Genomic DNA, 27,725 nt, shown 5'->3' with positions numbered 1-27,725 from the left:
GACGTAGCTGTGATATTGATGACTACAGACTGACACGACATAGCTGTGATATTACTGAGTACTAGCCCGCATAACATTGCTGGAAATATTACTGGCTACAGGCCGACATGACGTAACCGGTATATTGCTGGTGAAATGCCCTCACGACGTTTTAGTATTCCTGATTCGACTACAGCACGCCAAGTGACGGAACCACTACGTAGCAAGACGGTCATATTGGAACTCTTCACGACACTGGGTAGTATGGGTATTGTCTATGCATGTTGTCCGTATCTTCAGCGAACAGGCTATAAACTTGGCCCTTGGGATATTAACCTGACGCCTGTACACAGAACCAATAACCACGCTCACAATCCCTTGAATCTCAATACCCAATAGGTTGTCAAAGAAACCTCTGGAAATCTCTTTCAGCATAGACAAACACAAGTAAAATGTACTGGGTCGCTTCGTCCCACAAGTAAGCCCGAACCCGGTCTATCCCCAACATGAAGTTGTCCAGGATACAATAATAGGTCTGCCTCATAAATTACAAATCACCAACCGACTGGCACGATAAGGCCGAGGATAGGCATAAATGATAAATGAATACAGAAATAATTAATCAAAGCGTATCGGCGGACGATTCTGCCAACTGCACGGCTGGGCCAACTGGAAAATGCCACGGGGAAACAGGCAGCGACACAGGTGGAACAAAATACTTGTGGATTTCGTTATGTAAAAACTACAATCTAAAATACAAACGTTCGTCTCGATCATCTGGTGGGATGACACACGGTCAGTGTATTCGTTATCCCTTTGTTGTATGTGATTGGTCAAGGTGATACCATCCAGGGCTAAAATATGGACCAATCTGATCATAATGAGCCTTCAATGCCGACAGTTTAAATGAAAGGGAACACTTCGACTGTAACCTGATTAGCTCCAGCACAGACGAAAATACACTACGGTATAATACGAGTGAGTGAGTTGGTTGTTTTGCCTTTTTTGCAATATTCCACCAGTTAGCACGGCGTGGACACCGGAAATGGGCTTATCACATTGTATAAATGTAGGGTATAATAGGAGTATAGTTTGCTCTTGTGGTATAGTCGTTGGCATGGCGCTATAGTCGTGGAAGTGTTATAACTATCGTATCAAGAATCCAGTCAAGTACTATATGTTGCTCAGAGGTCCCGTCATTACATATTCCAGCAGAAAAATTATGTCTTCAAGAGTGTTTTGTAGACTACAATTGTAAAACTTGACAAATGCTAAGTGAACACACCACCAGGTGACGTGGGTGTCTCGTGGCATCGGCTGTACAGATATTTAATTTCCACGTGTCCTCAGGCACCTATCGATACTGAGTGAGTGGGTGAGTGAGTGGGTGAGTGAGTGGGTGAGTGAGTGGTTTTTTTTCCACATCACACCAAAGGCCAACAAAAGATCAAACATTCTGCTTGGTTAGGGAATGGAACAAGAGTCGTGGTGTTAAGTTCGAAAGCTCTAACCACTAACCACCGCAGCCCCATGTTTCGACACTGAACCAACAATATCATGATGTTTATGACACATTTCTGCAGGTGTGTGAGTCAGTTATAGAGAATCTCACCTGAGCGTCTTTTGATATCAAATATATCTCCATGAGTTGACAGAGTTACACATATCCGAGACATGCCGAGGATATTTATACCTTTATCAACGTACGTTCATATATTTGGTATCAGAATCACGGCAGTGAGATTCCATCTTTCATTCAAAATCACTCTTCATTAGTTTTCAATGAAACATATACATCTCTGAGCACGGTACTGTCATTATTTCTGCAATTCAGTGATGTCATAGCATTAATATTGTGACGTTAAGAAGATCGTGACGTCATAGCATTGTCAGAGCATTGTACACAATCTACTGTCAAACGGTATCTCCGTTTGATCTTACCCAAGCAATATCTCCTGTGGAACACAGTTTTGAGCGATAAATAGAGAATACTAAACTATGTGCCATGTAATACCATATATACGAAACGAGTGAATGGTTTGGTATTTAACGAGCGAAAGCGTGTACCGATACCATCCACGAGTTTCTTAAATATGGTGTTACACCAGATAGTTTAGTATTTCATTTATTACGCACCCAACATTAGCCAAATAATATCGAGAAAGTATTCCTGTTAGCTGCTGGTATCATGTTGTCATAGCATTGTGACGTCATAAGCATTGTGAGGTCATGGGCAGAGTTAACAGTTAAATCTTACCGACGCCGTCGGTTCCAAATGTATTCCCGTGGTTCAAATACTAAATAACATCCGGAAATTGGCCAAGTCATGATGTTTATCTCCTAAGTGATATTTTCAACGGTGAGTAATAAAGGGTTTTAAGTCGCATTGGCAATATTACTTCTGTAAGAACTAACCACATAAAAAAGGCCTGTGGATCGTGCTACACTAACGCTGTCATGTCACACTGATGCTGACGTGGCCGTTGTTGTATCGGATATTACAGGTATCACATTGTCCAGAAAAAAAATACACCGAAGTTTTAATGCAGATACCAAAGTTGACCACTGCATAACACTGGAACCACATGACCAGTCCATGAAATCGTGCGACAATTGTTTCCAACCAGAAGACTGTGTCAACGCTTGGTTTGATAATCTGACAGCAGACTCTTTCAAACGAACTTTACTTGTTTGAATCAAACAGTTTTAAAGATGCATGTCGCGCGAACATACTGAAAATGCTAAGTCTAAGGTCAAAGTATAAATAATTTGATCATTATTTAGTTGGACGCTATGTCTGTAGAGATGAAGCATCTAGTTCTGTTAAGTCGATGCCATGAAATGTTCATTTTGAACGTGGATCCCGATATTTCAATAAGTAGTTTATTTTTCGCCATATTATGTTACAAAAACATATAAATCAATAATATTTAGCCCTAGGCTTATGACCATCCAAGGTCATACATTATTTGTGAAATCACACAGACTAATGTACTTGCAGCTGTGTCCACTTACTTCACTCAAGAGCTCTTGAATTGCCCAAAAGGAGAAATAAGTGGTGTGCCCCTGCCGAGAAATGATGGACAAGTTGACGCTGGGTTGTTTTTTTTTTCAGAAGCAATTTCACTTCTGGTGAGAAAAGGTCCATGACAGCCATGCTCAGTTCCTAAAAGTCAGCCACACACTGGCACTATTCTCCCAATATTTCAAACTTCTGTTCAACACACTCACTGTACAGACGCCCACAAGTCAGCCACATACTGGCACTATTCTCCCAATACTTCAAACTTCTGTTCAACACACTCACTGTACAGACGCCCACAAGTCAGCCACATACTGGCACTATTCTCCCAATACTTCAAACTTCTGTTCAACACACTCACTGTACAGACGCCCACAAGTCAGCCACATACTGGCACTATTCTCCCAATACTTCAAACTTCTGTTCAACACACTCACTGTACAGACGCCCACAAGTCAGCCACATACTGGCACTATTCTCCCAATATTTCAAACTTCTGTTCAACACACTCACTGTACAGACGCCCACAAGTCAGCCACATACTGGCACTATTCTCCCAATACTTCAAACTTCTGTTCAACACACTCACTGTACAGACGCCCACAAGTCAGCCACATACTGGCACTATTCTCCCAATACTTCAAACTTCTGTTCAACACACTCACTGTACAGACGCCCACAAGATGGCGTCAAATATACTCATCACCAGCGTGCAAAGCGGCCACTGGGCCACTAACCCGTGGCTAGTAAAAATCCAGTCTGGACAGAAGATCTCCAGTAAAATTTCATGGGGTCATTTTGTAAATATCACTCTCTCCGAATTGCTAATTTATAATACAATCATAAATCATGCAAGATTATGGCTTGATACGTTTGTTCATAATATTAGCGACATAATGATGAAACCTCTAGACAATTTCGGGCTAGTGAATTATTTTGTGGGATAGTAACTTTTCAGGCATTGCTAGCCCGACTGGCTAGCAAAAGTTGGAAACTATTTTGAACACTTCTCATCACTAATCTTACAATACTGCAGCTTACTTGGTCATCATATCCCATCTGTGTAGATTGATACTCATGATGTTGATCACCATTGGATTGTCTGGTCAAGGTTTGAATATGTACTGATAACTTAGCGGTGGAATATTGGTGACTGCAGCATTTAACAACAAACAACTAAAACTGGAACTAAAACACTTTATCACCACAGACAGGAACAAGGGGTAACACAATCTTGCTGATTGTCTTACATTCAAGAAAAATGTCACAGTTTACATTCATCTCCTCAAATTCATCATATAAAATGAACTTGTATTGACATGATTAGAACATACAGAATCTTACACAGCATGTTACAGTCAGAATCAGCGCCATGTGACATAGACATAGCAAGTATGCAACAAACCCTAACAACAGCAGGTGGACCTCTACATCGGAGCGGTTTCACAAAGCTCTTGTAAGACTAAGATCTTGTAACTTTTCTGTTAGCATTCTTACTCACTATGTTACAGCAAAAGTTAGGAGATGTTAAGCTTACGAGAGTTTTGTGAAATGGGGCCAAGTATCACAGACAGGATGGAACGTGGGCTTCAGCACAGGATGTGCAGATCTCAGTCTGACCAACACTGAATACATATCAAGTTGTATGAGTACAAAAAACAAAAAACAATCAAACAAAGAAGACAATATCCCCCTCATTAATATCCCCTTCAATGGCAAAATACTCCTCAATCAATACTAATTAACATTATTAAAGTATGTCATTGTTTTGGTGTGCATATGGCAGGTTGGAAGGAGAGTATTATATAATTTAAAAGTTCTGCTCCAGTAAGGAACAATAAATTTTACCACCATATTCATTCGAGGTCACAGTTGTTGCCATGGAAATGCAAACAACATTTCATTCAGATATCTAAACCTACCAAAAGGCACCACTATACCCCCTGACCCATCTATGTGCCAAGCTTGGTGACAAAATAGTGAACAGTTCTGCTCTGGAAAAGAGCACAACCACCAATTTCAGTCAAAGTCAAACTTCTTGTCATGGAAACCACAAAAAACAAAATTCACACACTGGTGTAATCCCCAAAAGGCACATCTAGGGATCATGGTGAACATTGAGAACATGTCTACAAAGTTTGACGTAGCTAAAGTTTGGGAGATCTGCTCTGAACAAGATAACATTTTGAAAGCCATAGCCTCAGTCATATTTTCATGGAAACAGCAAAAACATAAAGTCAATATCTGGGTCTATTCCCCAAAAGGCACATCTAGGGATCATACTTGATATATGTACCATGTTTGATGAAGCTAGCATGTATCGTTTAGGAGATTTGCTCCAGACAAGGTGACATCCTCATAGTCACAGCCTGAGTCATGTTTCCTTGGAAACTGCAAAAGAAATAAAATTCATATCTGGGCCTAATCCCAACAAGAGTCATCAGAAACCGACTTATTTGAAAGGAAAAATCATCTGACTTGATGTTTTCTCAGATTAAGTTTGATTGTTTCCGTGGAAATCAGGAAAAATATAAATGCCATAAATCTGTAAACAGCAAAAGACACCACCTCAAGATCTGTCTCATATATCTGCAAGATCTGTTGAAAGATATAAAATGGTTTTTGAGTTGTGCTCTGGAAATGAAGCCCATCCATCCCTTTGAAACTAAGTCAAAATTGTTTCCATGGAAACCCATGGAAAATATAAACGCCAAAACCTTGTAAACAGCAAAAGGCACCACGTTGGGGTCTGCCTCACATATATGCCAAGTTTTGCAGAAAGATATTAAGAAGTTTTCAAGTTATGCTCCAGAAATGACGTCCATCCCTGCCTTTTGAGACTAAGTCGGAATCGTTTCCATGGAAACTGGGAAAATGATAGATCACAAAAACCTTCACAAAGAGTGATCACATAACAAAACAAAGGCACCACTTTAGGTTCTCATTGATAAATCTACCAAGTTTTGCAGAAATATATTGAACAGTTTTGAGTCATGCTCCGGAAACAAAGCCCACCCCTCCCACTGGTCGAAGTCTAAAGCGTTCCATGGAAAAACAAAAAAATTAAACATGCCAAAAATCTGTAAATAGCAAAAGGAATAACCATAGAATCAGTTTATTATATTTATAAGTTTTGATCTAAAAATATTGAACGTTTTTTGAGTTATGCTCTGGAAAAAAATGATGACTGACGAACAGACAGAAGACTATATCCCCTGCATTACATGCCAGGGGTTTAACAGATTTCAAAGATATAATGGATGAAAACATTACCATGTGACCACAAAAAAATACATAAATATCTAAAATGTTTTGTTTCACTATATTCCTGAAGACATTTCTTCCATCATAGGTTGATCCAACAAACTATTTATTTACTGTGCTATGACAAACTATTGTTTTCACTTTTAACACAGAACATTTGACATTGGGGTATTTTCTGGAAGTACTTTTATACTATTCATGATTTTAATTACTGCCAACAAACTATTAACTTAGGGTATTTCTCTGAACAAAGTATTCTATCCCACAATCTTCCCTGATCAAATCCTTAGGGTATCAAAAGGATCCTCTCTCAAACGGCCAAACATCAGTCAGGCTGGCTCTTTTCTCGCTTCTTTTTCTTCCTTCTCTGTTTGCGAGATGTCTCCATTTCATCAGCAAGATCATCTGCAGTGACAACACCGACCTTACCAACACCTGCACTTGGGTCAGCATCAACATCACCATAGAGCAGCTCAGCTCCTGAAGGACATTTCACATACAGACATGTTAGATCTTTGTACCAATGCAACATAATCCGGCGTCTATGGCTTCAATACCTTATATTTTCATGACAATATCGAGGCACTAATGACAACAATGATTAGGTGTTTGTTTTGATTTTTTGCCAAATTAACTGAAATTGCCACAATATGATATGAACTTGTAAACATGCAAGTCTCGATAAGAGAAACAAGCACTGACATAAAGAGTAATTGCAAATATGACAGTTACAAAGATATCTACAAGCACTTGTTGCTAGATATCAGTTCTCCTGTTTCAACATACATGGGAGGACAATACCTGTATGTTGGACAATTGCACCTCTCTCTCTCTCTGCATGTGTGTCTGTGTGTGTGTGTGTGTGTGTGTGAGAGAGAGAGAGAGAGAGACAATAACCTGTACCTGGCAATATCTGTACATTTGTGTGTGACAATACTAATACTTTGTGTGACAATTAGGAGATAAACATCATGTGTTGGCCAATTTCCGGGTGTTATTGAGTATTTGAAGCACGGGAATGCATTTGGAACCGACGGCGGCAGCCGGAGGTTTCAAATGAAATATTCCCGTGCTTCAAATACTCAATAACACCCGGAAATTGGCCAACACATGGTGTTTATCGACATTGTAAACAAAACAGTAAACAAAGGGGGTTTTACTGTCTGCACTCGTTTACATCGAGTATGAGTACAGCAGTGAAGTGTCATCAGCTGGCCGTTTCAGCTGGTTCCCAAGGTAGCATCTATAGTTGCTCATTTGTGACGTCATTCTAACTTTACGTGACAATATGATTTGAATGACGTCACCACTGTTGATGACGCAACAAAACAATTGTTTACGTGTAAATACGCAGTGAATAGTCTTACAGTTTCCGGGAATCTAACACCATTTGATCATGTTTTTCAACCAATCAGATTACAGAACACAGTGACTTTTGGTTTACAATACATTATATAACCTGTCAGCAGACATTTGAGCACATCACTCCTGTCCTCCACAGCCTACACTGGCGGCCAGTCAGACACAGGATCCAGGACAAAATAACTATTGTTAGCATTCAATTGTATCTAATAGACTTGCCGCCTGCTACCTTTCAAATCTTCTTCACAAACACTACCCTCCCTGATCCTTACAATCTGGCTACTAGTATTTTCTGGAGGTACCAACCACCAGAACGAAGACATTTTGCAAAAAACCAGTGCAGTAATGTGGAACAGTCTAACCATGCACCTCACATTGCAAGAGAATCTACCAATAGTCAAGTCACAACTGAAAACTCACTTGTTTAATGCTGGCCACTATGCATGCTTATGTATGAGCATGTGTATGCATGTCTGGTAGACATTACCAATACCTGCATTTGGCAATACTTTTACTTCTTGGGGGCAATACCAATATTAGGGTGTGACAATACTTGTATGTCTGTGGGACAGTACTAATAGTTGGGTGTGACAATATCTGTATATCTGACAATGACAATGACAATTCTTGGGTGTGACAATATCTCTACCACTATGTGTGACAATATCTGTATGTCTGTGAATGACAATACCAATACTTGGGTGGGATAATACCTGTACCACCATGTGTGACAATATCTGTATGTCTGTGAATGACAATACCAGTACTTGGGTGTGACAACATCTCTACCACCATGTGTGACAATATCTGTATGTCTGTGAATGACAATACCAATACTTGGGTGGGATAATCCCTGTACCACTAAATGTGACAATATCTGTATATCTGTGAATGACAATACCAATACTTGGGTGTGACAACATCTCTACCACCATGTGTGACAATATCTATATGTCTGTGAATGACAATACCAATACTTGGGTGGGATAATCCCTGTACCACTAAATGTGACAATATCTGTATATCTGTGAATGACAATACAAATACTTGAGTGTGATAATACCTGTACGCCTGTCTATTACTCTGCTGAAGCAACTAGGGGGGATAACTCCATCACCTACACCTGGGCTCAATATCACATTGTTTGCAGACTTGAAAAACTTGACACCCGCTGTGAATGAAAAAACAACAACACTGTATTCCCCACTTGGTGAAGATGTAGAATGAGTTTCAAATTTTAAAAGCCACTGTTGCATAACTTCAACGAGAAACAACAAACAAAAATGCTTCTGTCATCTAAATGTTTTCATGTTATATAATTCATAAAACAAGACATAGAATGAAACATAAATCAACAAAGCAGTGTTGTGTATGTCATGTGGTATGATCAGAAACAACACCCGGTTGTTATTTCATTACAGTATTTACAGACCTGCAAATCCTTCTTGCTCTATACTGCCACTGGTTGTGGCAATTTGTCAGCACAACACACTGGCCAGTGACCCATGTGGGTTTTCTCACAGTACAAGGCCTTCTAAATACGCTATAAGTAGGCAAGGCATTGACACAATGGCACTCAAAGCAATTATTAAGTCCATATGACAACCACATATTATAATAATCTAAATTATGTCTCAGTTTAACATGGAACTCACAAAAACACCTCATCCTCGGCTACAATTCCACACCAGACTATGGAGCATATTCACTTTTTAAAATCCACCCGACAAAATGATTCTGCACTTGAATGAGGGTCACCACTGTATGTACCCACCTGCTATAGCTCTAGCTACATCAACATAGATCATCACATCACAGGATTTCCGCATTCCTGCAACATTAAAGGTTTACAGGTGAATGGACACTTGCCATAACATACATAACAAGTGGACCCTGTGGTGCATGCAGGAGCAGTGCACTCATAGCAACACTTGTGCACATCGGCCAACCCATTGGTTGATCAAAGACTTTGAAACTAATGGCCTGAACATGTGCAATATAGACCAATATGGTTAAGAGATTGAGTCAGTAGCTCCTTTCAGAGTTTTATGACCTTTGTCCTATGTATTGTACTCCATAGTCAGTGATGTTTCAGCTGTATCACAGAAATAGTCTACACAAGTCGGAAGCTGAAAGACGAAGCCAACTCACCACTGATGACACCATCTTCTCCTGGCTCCCCAGCTGCAAAGTGAATATGATTCCTCTTCATCTTTTTCAGTCCCTAAAAACAAAGACAGTTAATTAAACTAAACTAACTGATAACATAGAACTCTGATCCTGCAGCCACTCAAGAATTCATCATATCTTGATGAGTTTCCTAGACTAATGACACCTAATGAGCTACCTGGAATTCACCAGATACCTAACGAGTTACCTGGGATTCACCTGATACCTAATGATTTCCTTGGTTTTCCTGGCACCTGATGAGTTACTTGGGATTCATATGATACCTAATGATTTCCTTGGTTCACCTGACACCTAATGAGTTACATGGGATTCATGTGATACCTAATGAGTTACCTGGGATTCACCTGATATATAATGAGTTTCCAAAGCTCACCTGACACCTAATAGGTTACCTCGTATTCACCTGCTACCTAAAGAGTTACCAGAGATTCACCTGATACAGAACTTACTGAACTCACTTAACATGCTTAATGTGGTACCTAGAAGTTAGCTGACACAAAACAAGTTACCTGAGACTTAATGCTATTCCAGGCATGCAGGTAAGTCCCATGGATGATGAGCGGGTATTCGCTGCTGTCTGTGATGGGGGTCAGCTGAAGGTCATCAACCTGGAGGCAACATGGCATATTGACAAACATTCATATTCCGCATATGCTAGTCATCAATATGAAAAGTAGTTCAAACAACAAAATACGTTCATCATGTTTGCTGCCTATTTCAATTGATTTTTATTTGGCATGATTATCATTTTCATTAAATTCATTATTCTACAACACAATTAGATTTGCTCAGCATTAAGTAAGAGGAACACCAATATCTCTGTACTTATCATTCTGTTTTAATTGAACATACTTAATGATTCAATGGATTAATGCATTAGGTTGTTTCTGTCAGGAAACACTGTTAGCTTTTCTCGATTAGGCGTATACAGTGTATTCATTTCCTCTCCCTTTTATCATGATCAGTAATCTAGTGGTTAAAACGCTCACTCATTAAGATAAAGTTTGTTCTGTACATGGGTACAGTGTGTGAGGTCCACTTTTAACTGTTGTGATGTTGCTGGAACACTTCTAAAGCTCTAACTCATGATCAGTACTTGAGGTGGCCTAGTGGCTAAAGCAATCGCTCATCATGCCAAAGACACAGGTTTGATTCTCCACATGTGGCACTTTTTGCATTCCCCTGTTTTGATATTGCCTGAATATTGATACAATATGCAGAAAACAATCTGCCTCCATAGCTCTTTTGCAGAAGGGGAATTTCACATCTACAGGTGCTACCAAATTTGTTCTCTTGCTCCAGAGAGAAGTGTGAATTGAACATTTGACATGGTACATCACTGCAATGAGGGGCAACTATAAGGCTATGGAGAAACACTGGAGGAAGGAGGCTGCAGTTTAGTACCTGTTGCCCATATAATTCTTGTCTGAACTTTCTACTCACTTGAACAGAATGTCCTTGATTTGCTCGTATCTTCAACTGTCCATTATCTGGATCTGTTTCTAGAGTAAACCTCTGCTTGTCATTGTTGGCAACCACACTCTTCACTTCCTCCAATGTGAACTTAGAAAACCTAGGAAGTTCGAGTATGTCTGATACGTAGAGGAAGCCACCTGCAAACAAGACATCGCAAGTATTAATTACCAATTATTAATATTTTGAGGATCAAACAAAGCATTAATGTGAAAAATATGGCATACTCCATCAAGAAATAATGGCAGCCAACACATGCAGCCATATCCTCCTTATTTGTTGTTTAAATGTTTAATGACACACTCAGCAATATTCCAGCTATATGGCAGGAACCCGGGACAATTCTCCTGGAATTATTTCACCCCACCCCACCCATCCTCAACATCAGAACATACAAATTTGCCCCTACTCATCTCTAGCTTTAGATGTGTTAGGGAGAAGACTGTAATCATTCATTCCTTATAGCTAAACTTGTTAAAACCTGACAAAGACATAATGTACTGGAACAGTTTTCATCTCTTATTACTACAAGATTATAGTTCCTGGTGAACATTAGTAAACCAAAGGCTTGAATAACAGACTTCAGAGATGCTCTACTGGAACACCTTGTTCTTCACTGCTGCTAGGTGACATTAATTATGTACAGTCGAACCCCGTTTATTCGGACCCCACATATCAGGGAACCCCGCCTTCCGGATGACTTTTATGTGAAACTAGACTTATGTTCATTACTTGTACTTGCTTAACTGGACCCTGCGCTTCCGGACCCGATGACGAATTTTCAAACCATTCCCATAGATTTCCATTGACAAATGATCCAGTTATCCGGACGGAGTGATCTGTGCAATGTGCATGTGTCACGTCAACATCGTTGACCGCACGACTATGTGATTTCAGTCTTAATCTATCGGAAGGCATTTGGTGCGAAGTGATTAATTAGCAATCGAAACACTAGTGATGCGTGTCACTCATTAGGATTTGGCGCGTGTGAGAACATCTCATCAGTAACGAAAACACATGTTAAGTAGGATTAAGGTAAACTACACTGTAATTGTACTGTATATAACACTTATAAATCGACCCCTCCTATCTGTCGCAATGCAAATCAAAAATAGCCTCCCACATGATCACAAGTCATGTGATCCCGTCAGGAAGTTTACTTTCTGCAGACTGCATAAGTTTGACGCGATGTCATATGTTTTTAGGGCATTTAAAACTTAAAAACATGCTACATGATTACATCCTAGGCAACCTGACAAATGGTAACCTGCGTTCCGCCTTCCATGTATTATCGAGACACATATATTATGATGATTCACTGTTATTACCATTGACTGTTGATTTATTGATATATGTACATGAAAATTTTTTTGCTTTCAATTAATTTTCACGTTTTGCTTGTTTGATCCAGTTAACCAGACGTCTCGCTATCCGAATGATTTTCGAATGAAACCAAAACATCCGGATAAACCGGGTTCGACTGTAGTCTGTTGGCATGAAAGTTACTGTGCACCTACCTGGCAGGAATGTAAGTCCAACAGAGTTCACGCCATGTCTCAGTAACCAGGACAGACTCTTGGAAAGCTGGATGTCACTGGAATCAGCCTGCAAATGTCAGAAACTAAAACTAAACATGGCTCACTTTCCCATCATGACTGCTACATTGGAACACGTCACCATGTCAGGGACGCATCAAATATTGAATGTGAGGGCCCATGTCCTACTAACTTAATTTTCTGCATTTTATTAAATCTAAGGATATTTCAATCTTTCCCTTATTGATGAAATGAAACAATAACAAGATTATTACCTCCTCTTGGCTATTGATTGTGTTGTCATTGAAAGTCACCTTTGCAAAGACATAACATTGGTTAATGAGAGAAACCTGATAACAATTATTCCAATCTGAGAATTTTTACCAACAATCATGTTAGACTTAGGTCAAAATATCAGCCTCTGCGCCAGTCCACATAAATCCCTACTTACAGGTGTGTTGGCAGGCAGGAACAGGGCAGCCATCAATGGGATAAAGACTGTTAGTATTATCTGTGTGCCTGTCTGGCATATTTACACCAGTCACATCCTTCCCCCAATCTCTGATGCATAGAACAAGATAAGCAACAGAGGTTTCTCACAGAAGAGCCTTTGTTCTTCCTTCCTCGTCTCTGTTGATCCACTACTGCTTCTGCCATGATCCCGAATCCTACTGACTGAGATTCAGTGGTTGTGCCAGTGACAGGGATTCCGGGATTCAGTAATGCTTGATAAGGAAGAAATGACCTGAAAGAGCAAAGCAAGAACCATGTTTATTATCTAAAATTGAAGTTCTTGCACTTATATAAATAAATCACCATTTTCCGCCCTTTCAGCTGTAGTCAAAGTTTTACCTCAGTTGTAATGAAGGGGTCTCAGGTAGAACAAATCCACTTTATTATATGAAGTTACCCTGAACTTGACAATTCAAATTACATATTAAATTTTCAAATTTTCAGAATATTCACATAAGAATCACCATAGAAGCTGTTTGCAAGATACTATGGGTCACACCATGTAATAGATACTTTTGTCTTCAGGTGATGACGTAAACTCATCTAACACCAGCTGATTCAAATTGGACATTTCATTCATCATATTCAGGACTGGCATGACATGTTTCATAAAACAACAGATAACGTCCATCACTGATGTTGTGAGGGTTATGGGATGCAGTGGACAGACCATCCATAATCTCCAGACATGTGCCCATCAAACTGACACCACAGCTGACCACCCCCGTCCTGGTTGACCACGTGTGACGTCACACGCAGAAGAACAACAGATTGTCTTATGTCCTTTGCATAATCGGTTTGTCACTGCCACATCCACTGGGCATGTATTGTCTGGCGGTCGAGTGACTGCCCAAACCATTCGAAATCGTCTGCGCTCTGCTTGTCTTCATGCACAGAGACCATATCGTGTACCAATTCTAACTCGTTTCCATCAACGCCAACGTCTTCTCTGGGCACGACGGCACCTGAGATGGACCTAGCGTGATTGGAATAGGGTTGTGTTTAGTGATGAATCAAGGTTCAAGTTAACCTTTGCTGATGGAAGGGTTAGAGTTAGAAGAAGATGAGAACGCAATGTCCATTGTTGCGTACAGGAAGTGGATTGATTTGGGGGGCGATAGTGTTATGGTTTGGGGTGCTATCAATGGTCATGCTCGACCATTGTCATCCAGGGCAACCTTAATGCGGCAGCGTACAGGGATCAGGTGCTCGTTCCAGAGCTTTTGCCATTCATGGCAGCTCATGGCCATGTCTGACTTTCCAACAGGATAACGCCACACCTCTTATGGCCAGTTTAAGAACGAATTTCCTCAGGAACGCTGGCATCAATATCATAGAGTGGCGCTCAAGATCTCCCGACCTCAACCCCATAGCGCATGTGTGGCATGTGTTAGGTAGGCGGCTCCATCTAGTCAGGAACCCTCCACAGAACTTGCAGGAGCTTGGTGCCATGTTGGTACAAATATGGCAGTGCATTCCCCAAGCTGTGTTCAGACACATCATCCAATCCATGAGGAGACATTGTATCGAAGATGTGAATGCCCATGGAGGACACACCCAATACTGACATGATTTCATTTAGTTGTGACTCACAGTTTTTGATCATGGACATTGTAGTCGCATTTCTGTGGGAACCGATTCCATGACAAACATGATCTGTATGCTATAGCATCTTTAATGACAAGAGAATTGAATACAGTCATTATTACAAACCCATTTTCCAAAATGTTCAAATTATTGACTTTGAAATGAGTGTAAAGTTGTTATTTTTGTTGAGTTTAGTTAGGTGATATGGTGTCAGGAGATCGGAGAGGTTATTTGTTGCTAGACCGTTTAAACATCTGTAAACAAGGAGCAGGATTTTGTTGTCGATTCTGAAGCAAACTTGAAGCCAGTGTACAGTTTTGAGGGCAGGAGAGATGTGACAAGTCCTTTTAATTTGACAGATCAATCATGCGGCTGAATTTTGTATCATCTGTAACCTGTAAAGGACTTGTTTTGGCACACCATACAGCAAAGGGTTACAATAGTCGAAGTGGGATGTCATACGTGCCTGAACAAGAACTTGTGCAGATTTCACGTCCAGGTATCGACAAATCATACCGATGTTGTGCAGATGGAAGTCAGACTGGTGACTGACATTGATAACATGGGGTTCCATGGTAAGGAAAGAGTCAAAGATTACACCAAGATTGCGAACATGTGAGCGCACTGTTATTGCAGATTCACTGATGCAAAACTGTGGAAGCTTTTCCCTGAAGTCGAAGTGAGTGGAGCACAATGAGTTCAGTTTTATCATCATTTAACTTGAGATAATTTGATGACATCAATCTCTTGATGCATATTATCTCGATGATATCCATCTCTTGATGCAATCAACACATTTTTCTACTTTTGGAAAGGAGAACTTGGCTGAAGATGAGTTAGATAGCTTGAAGGATAAACAGACTTGGGTATCACCAGCACAGAGGTGCATACTTAAGTTGTAGGACCTCGCAATATCACAACAGGGAGATGTGTAACATGTGAAAAGCAGGGATCCCAGGACGGAACCCTAAGTCACTCTCAACTTCAAGCAAGTTGCCTCTAACCTTTTACCCTGAATGATAACTGCCTGGTTCCGTTCAGTTAAGTAGGAGACAAACCACCTTAATGCAAAATCTTTGACATTAAAGCTGTGTATGAGTTCAGATCTGAGGATTTGTTGCAGTTTACTAGGCGAAGCACCCTTTACAATCCTTGGGGTTAGGGTTTTGGGTTATATTTTGGTTACTTACACCAAAATATGAAATTAATTCGGTCCTGATTGACTTTAGAAATATCGCAAAAGAAACGCTCCACCGTTACGGCAAATCCGAATCATTTCAGGGTATTCCGGATCACATGACATAATGAGGCAGTGTTCGGTTATTTGTGCTCGTTTGGGGCAACAGGGGTCTGTGTCAAACAGTAACACGCGTTTAATTAAATAGATGCATTAACAATATTCATAGTGTTTGATAAACGAATAATTAACAAACATTGCAGTTGATAACAACATCCACTTGGTAGATAGTTTTAACACTTGCTGCTCATAACAACATACTCCAGAATCATGATTCCAGGTACCGGTGTGAGCTGAAAATATTTTCTTGGGGTTAATACATAAGTGGTTTACGGTACTGATCTCTTCAGTATTGATATATATTATTTTGTCGTGACTTTTACATGCGGCTTTAACTTGTAAAGTACAACTATCGATGCAAAATAACCCATTTTTTTTCAGAACCTTTAACTCTCTATTCAGTCAGGAGCTTTTTAACATCACATCATCAGTTACTGATTGTAAAGCTAACGATCATAATCTATTAATACCAGCTTATTTGAACTCTTTGTAGGTGTGTATCTTCTTGTGTTGTAAAATGAAACAAACTATAGCTCGAGTCTACTCCAACCTCATTGCTTCCGCCTCTGGCATAATTCATCACTAAAATTCATCAAGTTATTAAAAAAAAAAAGAATAACATGACTTGAAAACAAAACAAAACAATTTCAACCCCAAAGCATTGTCAAGTTGGTTATTTCCAATATTCATAACCTTTTACCTGACAGACAGTTCTGTACCGCAAATTACGTTTTGGCGAAATGATGGCCAAAACGTTTTATGTATCTACTCTGTGCAAAGAACATCTAAGACAGACCCTTGAGTGAGTATATATTTTAAATAAAGGCAACCGAAGTAAGATCGTGAAACTAATTACTTTATTTCAACAGTAATTGATATTTTTTGGAGGTTGGCAGTCTTGAGGTGATCCCTAATTTCTGGTGACTTAAACATGTGGTTCCATAAATTGCTCATTTCTCCAAAAATATATGGCAGATGTAGAGAAGATTTTTGTTGCTTTATACAGGTGAAAAGTATATCCATGCAATGGAGTGTTAACGTGAAGCAACTTGATTCTAGTCTTATTTGAGACGGGCCATTCCGAATGAGCAACCTTTTCCTGACGTTCCAACGACAAATTACGCAATGATAGGTATCCTCGTTACAGGGCGCGCAAGTAAACTTCTGGCTCAGATCAAGTAAAACAAAATATATCACCTTAAAGAGCACTGTCTCGGCTTTAAAATGAGAGATTGAGTGAAGAAATCCATCGATTCTAGGGGTTAATGTACGTGGCAGTGATCCGGAATAGCCGTGATCCGGAATACCCTAACCCACTGTACTAGCCGAGAGCCGCGATGCGGTCCTATACAGCCGAGAACACCACCTTCTTAAATCCTATTCAGATTCTAGCGGCCGATTACCCCTCGTATTTTCTTGAGATTTTTTAAATATACTTCCCGTGGGTTTTTGACTGAAAAGTCGATACCGATCTACTCCCAGATAATTTCCCTACACATACACGTAACTGTCATGTTTTTATGATCATACGTTTATATATTAATGGGCATGTTACCCGTAAACTTCGTGTTTCAACGATAGCGAGCTGACATGTTGACATGCTATGCGCATGCGCCAAATTTCTATAGTCTGTATCGGAAGATGTTCTGCATTAGTGGTACGCAAAACTCACTCTCGTCTCATGTTTCGCGCGCTCGTACTTCAGTTACAATCACTCTTATGTATAACGAATTTATCTGTTTTTGTGCCATGATTTATAGCTTTTCTTTGCAGTGAGGATTCCATTCACATCCAAACGAAAAAGACGTATAGTTGGGATCAAGCACATTTATTTTTGTACAATATAGTGCTCAGGACACTTAAGGAAGCACGATCTTGTCGTTTTCACTATGATTTTTCACTTCGACACATTCTCAAAATTTACATTCTTGTGTTGTTAACAAAATCCAAGCAGGCCTAAGTGTAAGATAAGAATGTTATTTCTAGTATTAGTTTTTACACTTATAAATAATATTTTGCCGGATAATATGAATGTTTGAACTTAATCTGTGAGTGAATTTGATCGTGTTTGTGCAGACGTATTGCTTGTTGCAAGGTAATTTGACTTCAGACGTCATTACATTTTTCTTTTAATCATAAAAAATGAGGGTGTTCTATTATGCATTTTGTTTAGTACCGGAATAATTTTCTATCCATTTTATAAGGTTGTGCACCCGTAAAGATCCGGGATATATTTAAATTTTCAGCATCACATGTCTGTCGCAAGAGGCGACTAACGGAATCGGATGGTCAGGCTCGCTGACTTTGTCCACACATATCATCGTATTCCATTTGCGATGTTCACGCTGTTGATCTCTGGATTGTGTGGTCGAAGCTCGATTATTTACAGACCGGCGCCATATGGTTGGAATATTGCTGAGTGCATGATTACACGATGCCATTTAGAAAGTGGTCAAATGCAACATATGTCATATTTGGGATTTCACTTTCTTAGTAAAGTACAGTGCAGCGGGTATCTCGGTGACTTACAGTAATTTGTCTACCTGCATGGACCTTATCTGGATTTACATGATCTCTTGTACCGATGGCGATAGTAGTCAAATCTAGCCATATTTGGAAATCACAAAAAATGACTCGTTTAAAAAATCTGGTAAGTTTGCATTTACTTAAGTTCGTGAGGTAGGAACTGTCTCAGGACAATACTTTTACACTACTTCAACATCCTTTGAGGACAGAGCCGCAAACAATCTCAGTTGCTAATTTAAACTACCAATTACAAAAGAAAAAATATATCTAACAACAACAACCCTCTCTGCAAAGAAAAGCTATAAATCATGGCACAAAAACAGATAAATTCGTTATACATAAGAGTGATTGTAACTGAAGTACGAGCGCGCGAAACATGAGACGAGAGTGAGTTTTGCGTACCACTAATGCAGAACATCTTCCGATACAGACTATAGAAATTTGGCGCATGCGCATAGCATGTCAACATGTCAGCTCGCTATCGTTGAAACACGAAGTTTACGGGTAACATGCCCATTAATATATAAACGTATGATCATAAAAACATGACAGTTACGTGTATGTGTAGGGAAATTATCTGGGAGTAGATCGGTATCGACTTTTCAGTCAAAAACCCACGGGAAGTATATTTAAAAAATCTCAAGAAAATACGAGGGGTAATCGGCCGCTAGAATCTGAATAGGATTTATGAAGGTGGTGTTCTCGGCCGCGATGCAGGGTCATGTCTTGACTGTATAGGACCGCATCGCGGCTCTCGGCTACCACTGTACCAGTGTCGAGCGCCTATGGCCATAGGCTTATCGCGTCCCAACGGTATGATTCTTGAAGAAGCCATGGCGTGACAACATTCTAAATGAGATAATTACTTAGTTTACCTGTCCCAAAATCAAATGGGCGTCTGAGCTAAATGAATAAACCCCTGTTATTGCCCTCCAATCCATAACAACGAGGCAACATAAAAGCACATGGTCTTGTTTACTTCCTCGTCAGTGAACACTTCCGGTTGCTACACTCTAAAACTACAATGTCTTTGAAAACGGAATAAGGAACGTCAACAAAATACGGAAACAAAATTGTCTTGCTGGGGAACGAAATGAGATGAGAAAAAATGAAATGAGATCTTGAGATAGATCGCTATTTCTCTTTGGGTATAAAAAATATTCTATAATCGCACTTTCATTCTAACTTCATAATGGTAGTGCAGTACGTCATATTATCATGTGAGTAAGAGTCGAAAGTCAGTCAGTACACAGACGCGCGCACCCCAGGCAGCATGACGGTAATGGCCCGTTGCCGGTTTCATGCTGGCCGCTACCGTCAGTGCCGGCAGGGGATATACAGTACAGGTCCAGCACTGTGCCAGTGCCTGGCTGCCAGTGTCCTACAGTTTGCCCAGCTAGCTAGCAGAGATTGAAATGCGATATCCCTTGTATCCATGTGTATCTAAATATAACTGGCCATGCTTGCCACCTACAGCCATTCTGACCGCTCAGTGCTCCCTCCACGTTGTGCATTTCTTTGTCTCAGAATTTAAGTCCTGTCTGTAATACTACTGAAAAAGTCTACCAACAACAGTGTCATACTTACGAGGTAACTATTCTTCCATTCTTACTTATCACAGTCTTTAAATCTGCAAGAAATTGACCTTCTAACTTTTGAAAACATTGTTTCAGTAATTTGATATCTCAGTGCCATTTTCTCAACCGTCTCTCTCATACAGACAGATCTAGTTTGAACAACATTTCTTCTGAATGTTATTTGACATTCTTGTATCAGTTTGCATACTTCAAGTTCTGTTTAATCTTTATGAATTATTAGTACAGAATAAATATAAATTCATACCAGTAATTATAAGCATTAAATAAATGTCAGCTTTATAATAAGCATCAGCTGGATTTCTAACAAACCTTTTAAATGATGTACAGATGCTAATTATGGCCGGTATAACGAAATTGTACTAGGGAAAAAAATTGCATGCTTTTGATCCTGAATTCATCATTCATCTCATAGGAGTATTTATAAATAGAAACATTTATCAACTGTAGTATGAAATAAGTTCGGGAAATTAATGATACATCAATAGTATTAATAAACACATAATAGACTGGTTATATAAAGCGACCATGAACGATTCTAACTGGACAAGGCGTCGTAAAATCAGAGAAAGAGTTACTAAACATTTAGAAGCTATTGCAGCAAACAGTTGTGATTCTTATGCGACTCCACATGAACATATTCACAACAAGAAAAACAGATCTGAGGATCTGACTACTGACGAAGGTTCACGTATATCTGATGATGACTCAAGATCAGCAGTTCAGTCAACTAGTCAAATCCATAATTCATTTGGTGAAGATGAAAAGGATACCAACATGTTCCCTCTACCGGTAGAGGATACAGATGAACCTGATATACTACTTGACATACAAAGTGATATCAGTTCAAATGATAGCAAAGAGACAGATGATGACATAATGCGTGTTAAACTGTCAGAATGGGCAGTGAAATATCAAGTTCCACATGCCGCCCTTTCTGCTCTATTGGAAATACTCCGGAAAGATTATACGTCACTACCGAAAGATCCAAGGACATTATTATGTACCTCTGTAAGTTATGATATAAAAAACATTGTTGGTGGAAAATACTACCATTTTGGAATTGCAAATGGAATTTTGCAACGAATCGGTGATATTGAAGATGTTGATATGCGAGAATCCATTGCCATACAAGTGAATATAGATGGCCTACCCGTATTTAAAAGCACTTCAATGCAGTTTTGGCCAATACTGGGTAGAATTGAAGGGTCCAAGGCACGAGAACCCTTTATGATCGGTCTATTTTATGGTGACTCAAAGCCACAAAATTTAGATCAATATCTACAAGATTTTGTAAGTGAAATGAAGACATTGCAGACAGAAGGGATGATTTATCATGGTGCCACTATAAAAGTTATTCTGGCATGTGTTATTTGTGATACACCCGCCAGGGCCTTTGTTAAAAGAGTTAAAGGACACAGCGGATATGGAGGATGTGACAGATGTACACAGAATGGGGAATGGTTAGGTAAAATAATATTTCCAGAGACAGATGCTCCCCTGAGAACAGATGTTCAGTTTGATGAGATGACTGATGATGAACATCATCTCCCTGGTGTTGGAAAATCTCCATTTACACAGTTGTCAGTTGGAATGGTGTCACGATTTCCATTAGACTACATGCATCTTGTGTGTTTAGGGGTTACAAAGAAACTACTTATGTTGTGGATGAAAGGTCCTGTTGGCATTAAATGTCGGATTGGCTCAACTGCTGTGAATTTACTATCAGAGATAATAACATCTTACAGCAGCTATATCCCACGAGAATTCCACAGAAAAGGGAGATCACTCCGTGATATTGACCGATGGAAAGCAACAGAGTATAGATTGTTTCTGCTATATACAGGCCCTGTAGCTTTAAGTAGTGTACTGTCTCCTGTACTTTATAGAAACTTCCTGTTATTTTTTACAGGCATCACTTGCTTGATAAGCCCCAAATTATCTCGGTATTTTTGCGATTATGCTCAGGAACTGCTTTGTTTATTTGTTCACAATTTTGCCGATTTGTATGGGCGTGATATGCTAGTATATAATGTCCACGCCCTGGTGCACTTGTCTGATGATGTGAAAAACTTTGGACCATTAGATAACTTTTCGGCATTTGCATTTGAAAGTTATTTAGGGGAGATTAAAAAAATGCTCCGTACACCAAATCAGCCACTTCAGCAAGTGATTAGAAGATTTTCTGAAAAGCAGTCTGTTGGTCACCCGCAGAGAAGAAAAACTACCAGGACAGAAAACGAAAATCTAAGATGTAAACATACAGATGGTCCCTTACTTCGTGGAATGGATGCCGTTACACAGTATAAGGAAATTCAAACACCCGATATATTTATCTCAAGGTCAAGAGGTGACAATTGTGTAAATATAAATGATGAGGTTTGCATTATCCGCAACTTAATTCTTCAGTCAGATAATGAAAAGACCGTTATATATGAAAAATTCATTGATAAAAAAGACTTTTTTACATATCCCCTTTCTTCCTCAAACATTGGTGTATACAAAGTTTCTCAACTGAGTAGACATTTAGAAATTACTTTGTTAAGAAATGTTAAGAATAAATATGTCTTATTACCCAAAGACAATGAATACATTGCGCTACCACTGTTGCACCGTGAAAACTAGTAATGTCGTGACGTTTTGGAAAGTCATAGATATATGTCATACCATTACACTATTATAAGATTAAATACAATTTGAAGTATGCTGCATGTTTTTAACCTAACATATTTAAGGTCTTGAACACGTATTAATTATGTTTAGCAATAAAATTTGTTATGTCACAGGAAGAATGTATCTTGTCGTGGAGTTTTCAAGCACAGGTGACATTGGCCTGATCCCTGAGTCATGGCTCGCAAGCAATGGCAAGCAATGCTACTGGCCCACAACTAAGAATATTAACATGCTGAACAGGGCCGTAAAGACTTGCCAGCAACCAAATGAAGAGTCATGGGAGCTTTATGACATCAGAATTCTCTATAAGAACGGTAAGCGAGTAATACTTTATCATGTGTTCTTTTAGGTTTTGTGACACATTTTGTCTATATACATGATGCACATTTGAAGAGTTGTGCGTTACAGGCCCTGAGTGAAAAGTGGAAAGAGGAGCTCAAGCTGTGAATCGAACCAGTGTCGTTTGGACTCTGATTCCAGTGGTGTACTAACTGAGCTAAAGGGTTACCCCATGTTAATTACATTAAGAGTATCCATTTTTGTTTATAATTACATCATTCACTTTGAGTTATGAGTATCATGAATACTTTGTGTTTATTTGCAGCATCCTATGATAAAGCAAGAAAGAAGCTACCTCTTGCAGAGGAAACGTCAGATCTATATACAGATGTAGATGATGGGATCGATGGCATAAGAAAGAAGAGGTTCTTGGATTTAAACATTAAACAATTAATTATCATACACATATAACTTCTGTATGCAAATAATTGAAATTAATGGTTGAAGAGAAATCTTCTTGACTGAGAGGCTATTTCAGTCTTTAGGAAATGGTTTCTTCGTATATTCTTACTGACTAAGAAAGTAACTCAAGCTCTTAAATTAAGAGTGACTCTTAATTGCTAAATGCATGTATCTGACTGTTCCAAACACTAGGTTACTTTCTATCTTCTATAAATCTTTATAAACACAAGCAGTTATCGAGTTTTAATGCTCTTGCTTTAGGCCAAATAGAAGATACCTTTCGACTTCAAGCGAAGATGAGGAAGAGAGGGATCCACCAGCAAAATGTAAGAGGACTGGGTCTCTGTCTGTTGGAAATAGTACACCTATCAGGTCACCAACACCCCCACCATTGCCGCATCTGTTTTCAAACAGACAGCCTGCATCACCTGCAGCAGGGGAATCCTTGCAGTCTTCCCCACTCACACCCCTTACGACTCAGACGGAGGCTGTACGACGTTCACCTAGAAGGTTATACTCAGCAACTGGTATCAGACATCAACCAGACTTCAGACCACCATCACCGCTACAGTTGCCCCATCGTGCTTCTACTCATGGTGCTTCTACAGGTTTGTTTGTTTCCAGTGTTACAGTATAACAATTATAACACTGTGAGAGTGATTTTGAATATTTCCAGATTTGAATTTTCAAGAATGCATTAAATGTTACATGACATGGATGTTTTACAATCATCTGTTTTAATTGCAGCTGAAGTATTACAACTTATTAGGGCTGTGGAGGAAAACACAGCTACAACAAAGACAAATAACCAGCTATTGCACCAACTCCTAAGGGTCGTTACAGCCCAGTCAACCCAACCAAGTGCCGAGCAAAGAAAGCTGGACCTTCCCTTGAAGTCACTGAAAGAGCTTCATGACGCCAACACGGCATTGGATGATGCCATAGCATTCAGAAGTGTGGTAAGTTATTTCATGTCTATTGTCCTTACGTGATCTATATTCTGTTGAAACAGTAAACGCATAGAGAATGACATTACCTCACTTCCTTTCTATGCAGGTGATGCAATTAGGAGTAATTGGGGGATCAAGTTTAAAGCACACCGTGTATAACATCCTGGAAGCTGCTTTTACCACCCCACTGGCAAGAAGTGTCAACTGGATAGGCAGTGGAACCAAGGCAGCTTTTAAGGGGATGAAAATGAAGGATGCAATAGTCGGTATGTGAAGCAGAAACAAAGGGTTCACACTGCATTCATAATAACTTAATAAGTTCGCAGGGCTTTTTTTAAAACTTGGGTTAGTGCGTTTAAATTTAATGAAAACATAAACGTGAAAAGGGAAAGTAATTTATCTCTCGAATGAAATTATCATTTTTAAAAAGTGCAAGAGAATTTAGTTCAAGATGTAAAGAAAGTGAAAAAGCGCTCGTAATATGCCGAGGGGAAGTTACTCCTTCAACAGACCAAAAATTCACGAGAGAATGATGTCAGCTGTTGCTTTGCAATGAAAGTGCTGTACCAGTTTTCATTTGCTCACTGACACGACTATTTACCAAGAAAACAACATTTACTCTTATTGTTAATGGACACAACAGCAACATTTAATATAATGTCAGTATGAGTTTTATTGTTGTCTAATAAAGCGCGTTTTGTGGAATTTCAGAGGCTACAAGGAAAAGTCCGGTGACCCAAAAGGCATCAAACATTGAAATCGAAAGCTTTATAAAGCTGTGGTTCCGCAATGCTGCAGACAGAGATGGTGGCAGAAAGGAACGAGAAAAGAAAAAGACTGCAGCAAGCACTGTAACGGCACCCAATGACGACACATTGTGATGTTAATTCATCAATATCACTTGAATGCAAAGCCTAGTAGAATGCTGTGACGGCACTCTATAACACATTGTAAATGAAAGTCCTTTCAGGAAGCATTCATGTAATACCAATGTATATTTTTGTATATAAACCATTGAAATCATTTAACGACTTCATTGTCATTACCACCATGAAATAACTAATACTGCGGAGAAGTCTATACCAACACTCAACCTCGTTTTCATGTATTTTAAGCATTCTAGACAATTTCCAGCAATTTGGATATGCTCAATTCCACTACTCGTGTTTTATAAAAACGACGGAGTGCGTTTGGTTCAATTGACGACTGAGAGAGCCCATTTTCACTGACTTTGTTGTATTGGTAATTACATTAATGTGAACAATAGCTTGGCATGTTAGGGGCTGAAAAACGATATAGTGTAACAGAAAAGCTACGTACAGCCGGTAGTTTCAGTACAGGCACGGTGCTGGTTTAGTGCTGGCCCGGTGCTGGCCCAGTCCTGGCACGGTGCTGGCCCGGTGCTGGCCCAGTGCTGGCCCAGTACTGAAATGTCATGAATGGCCCATTGCTGACCCAGCGTTGATAAACGGTACTGGCCCGTTGATGGCATGCAGCACTGGGCCAGCATTTAGTACAGCACTGGGCCAGTGGTGGCCCGGTGACGAATTGCCACCTGGGACACACGTGACAAAACTGCTAGACAAATAATCCAGAATAGTAACAACAGTGCCTCACTATGCCATTAAATCTCATCACGGCCTCACCTGTAAGCGTGTTGAACAGGAGGCTTTCACTTTTATTGTTAAGGACGTCGACGTTAAAGACTCAGATATCTATGTGACAACTCGCTATGCATAACGACCCTAACTCTGTCTAGGTTTTAGATGAAACTAAAGCCTTAGGTGCCAGACGGAAACAGGTTATCTGTGTAACTTCGGTAAGCAATAAACGTTAATAAGCCACATCGTTTAATATGAGTATTGAAGACTGGCAAAGGATTAGAAGGATTTGTCAAATTACTCCTTTTAACACGGCCAAGGCAATTCTCCAAACAGCAATCCAAACACGCTTCAACAAACCATGTTTACCTGCTCACCAAGAAAACATGTGAAATTACCCGTAGAACATGAAGTTGTTTCACAAGTTAGGACACAATGAGTAGATGATTTAATCAACTCTTTTGTGAACTTACAATGGGGCAATTCCTTCAGCTTTGCCCCGTAGCTTGGTACACATGTTTAGTTGTGGTGGTACGTAGTGCATACGTAAATACCAACAAACCAACCAGTAGATATTGGAGGCGACTAATGGGTGATTTGAACTCGGAAATATCAGTGAAAAATATATTTCTTTTAAATATTTATTCAAATAACTGACTTTTACATGGGTTGTCCAGAACGTGTGTGGTGTGCTGTTTATCTTGAAGTAATTAATCCCCCGATGCCCATGACAGGGTGATTAGCTATACACGTCCCTAATTTTACAGCAGCTAAGGAGAGGGTAACCTTATTGTCGATGCTCATATCGAAATGACAGGGGACAAGTCTGACCTGAAGCTGTTGACACACTCCTGCATACACATATCTAGTCGAGTAGATTTGCCTGGTTGCCGTGTAACGTGACGCGGAAAGGTCCGTATGTTTGAAGACTTTGAATTGTCAAACAACACTAGAGTTTCTATTAGGCAGCCCCACACTGGTACATACATATACTTTCCGCATACGGCAGCAGACTCATGGTTGTGTGGCCCACTCAGGACATTGCTTGCCCGATCAATAACTCGGTTGCGTTTCGAAAGGTAGATTTGTGTTCACGGAACAAACGAACGACGTCACTGCAAACTCTTGCAATAATATACATCTTAGTTCCATTCAATGCAGTCAGTGCAAACATATTTCCCTCTTGGCACGAATGAGATAAAGGTTGTAGTGTGACGGTATATTGACGGGCTTCTATGTCGTTCGGCCATACGCTGGATGGTGTATAGGTGTCTGGAAAGAGATAAATGTACAGCAACTGTACCACAGCGACCTCTCCATGAAGGTGTACCGGAAGTGCCAGTTGCTAGGTCCGATTAATTGATCGTAAATATGAGCTAAATGGTAATATTCCTTTTAGCACAAAACGTAAAAGCTT

At 39.7% G+C, this 27,725-nt stretch overlaps 2 protein-coding genes across 5 annotated transcripts; one reads left to right on the top strand and one right to left on the bottom strand.

Annotated features, from left to right (window-relative positions):
• Nucleotides 1-4,184: 4,184 nt before the first annotated feature.
• LOC137293825 (tRNA 2'-phosphotransferase 1-like) lies at nt 4,185-27,360 on the bottom strand. 4 transcript variants are annotated; one of them, XM_067824586.1, is made up of 9 exons: nt 27,296-27,360; nt 13,426-13,570; nt 12,808-12,895; nt 11,261-11,430; nt 10,327-10,425; nt 9,779-9,851; nt 9,402-9,458; nt 8,691-8,798; nt 4,185-6,745 (listed from the first exon to the last, which is right to left on the bottom strand). In XM_067824586.1, coding segments are annotated over exons 1-9 (897 nt in total). In that variant the 5' UTR covers nt 27,298-27,360; the 3' UTR covers nt 4,185-6,590. The 4 variants fall into 4 exon arrangements, with proteins under 4 accessions (XP_067680687.1, XP_067680686.1, XP_067680688.1 ...); XM_067824585.1 differs by having other exon boundaries at nt 27,140-27,326; XM_067824587.1 differs by lacking the exon at nt 27,296-27,360 and adding an exon at nt 19,624-19,760.
• Nucleotides 21,646-22,968, top strand: LOC137294208 (uncharacterized). Its single transcript, XM_067825204.1, has one exon. The coding sequence runs from the start codon at nt 21,646-21,648 to the stop codon at nt 22,966-22,968; it is 1,323 nt and encodes a 440-aa protein (XP_067681305.1).
• Nucleotides 27,361-27,725: the final 365 nt, after the last annotated feature.

Source organism: Haliotis asinina, chromosome 8 (assembly GCF_037392515.1).
Source record: "Haliotis asinina isolate JCU_RB_2024 chromosome 8, JCU_Hal_asi_v2, whole genome shotgun sequence".
Classification (NCBI taxonomy): domain Eukaryota; kingdom Metazoa; phylum Mollusca; class Gastropoda; order Lepetellida; family Haliotidae; genus Haliotis; species Haliotis asinina.
The sequence above is the reverse complement of the archived record's forward strand: the minus strand, read 5'-3'. Positions and strand labels throughout refer to the sequence as shown.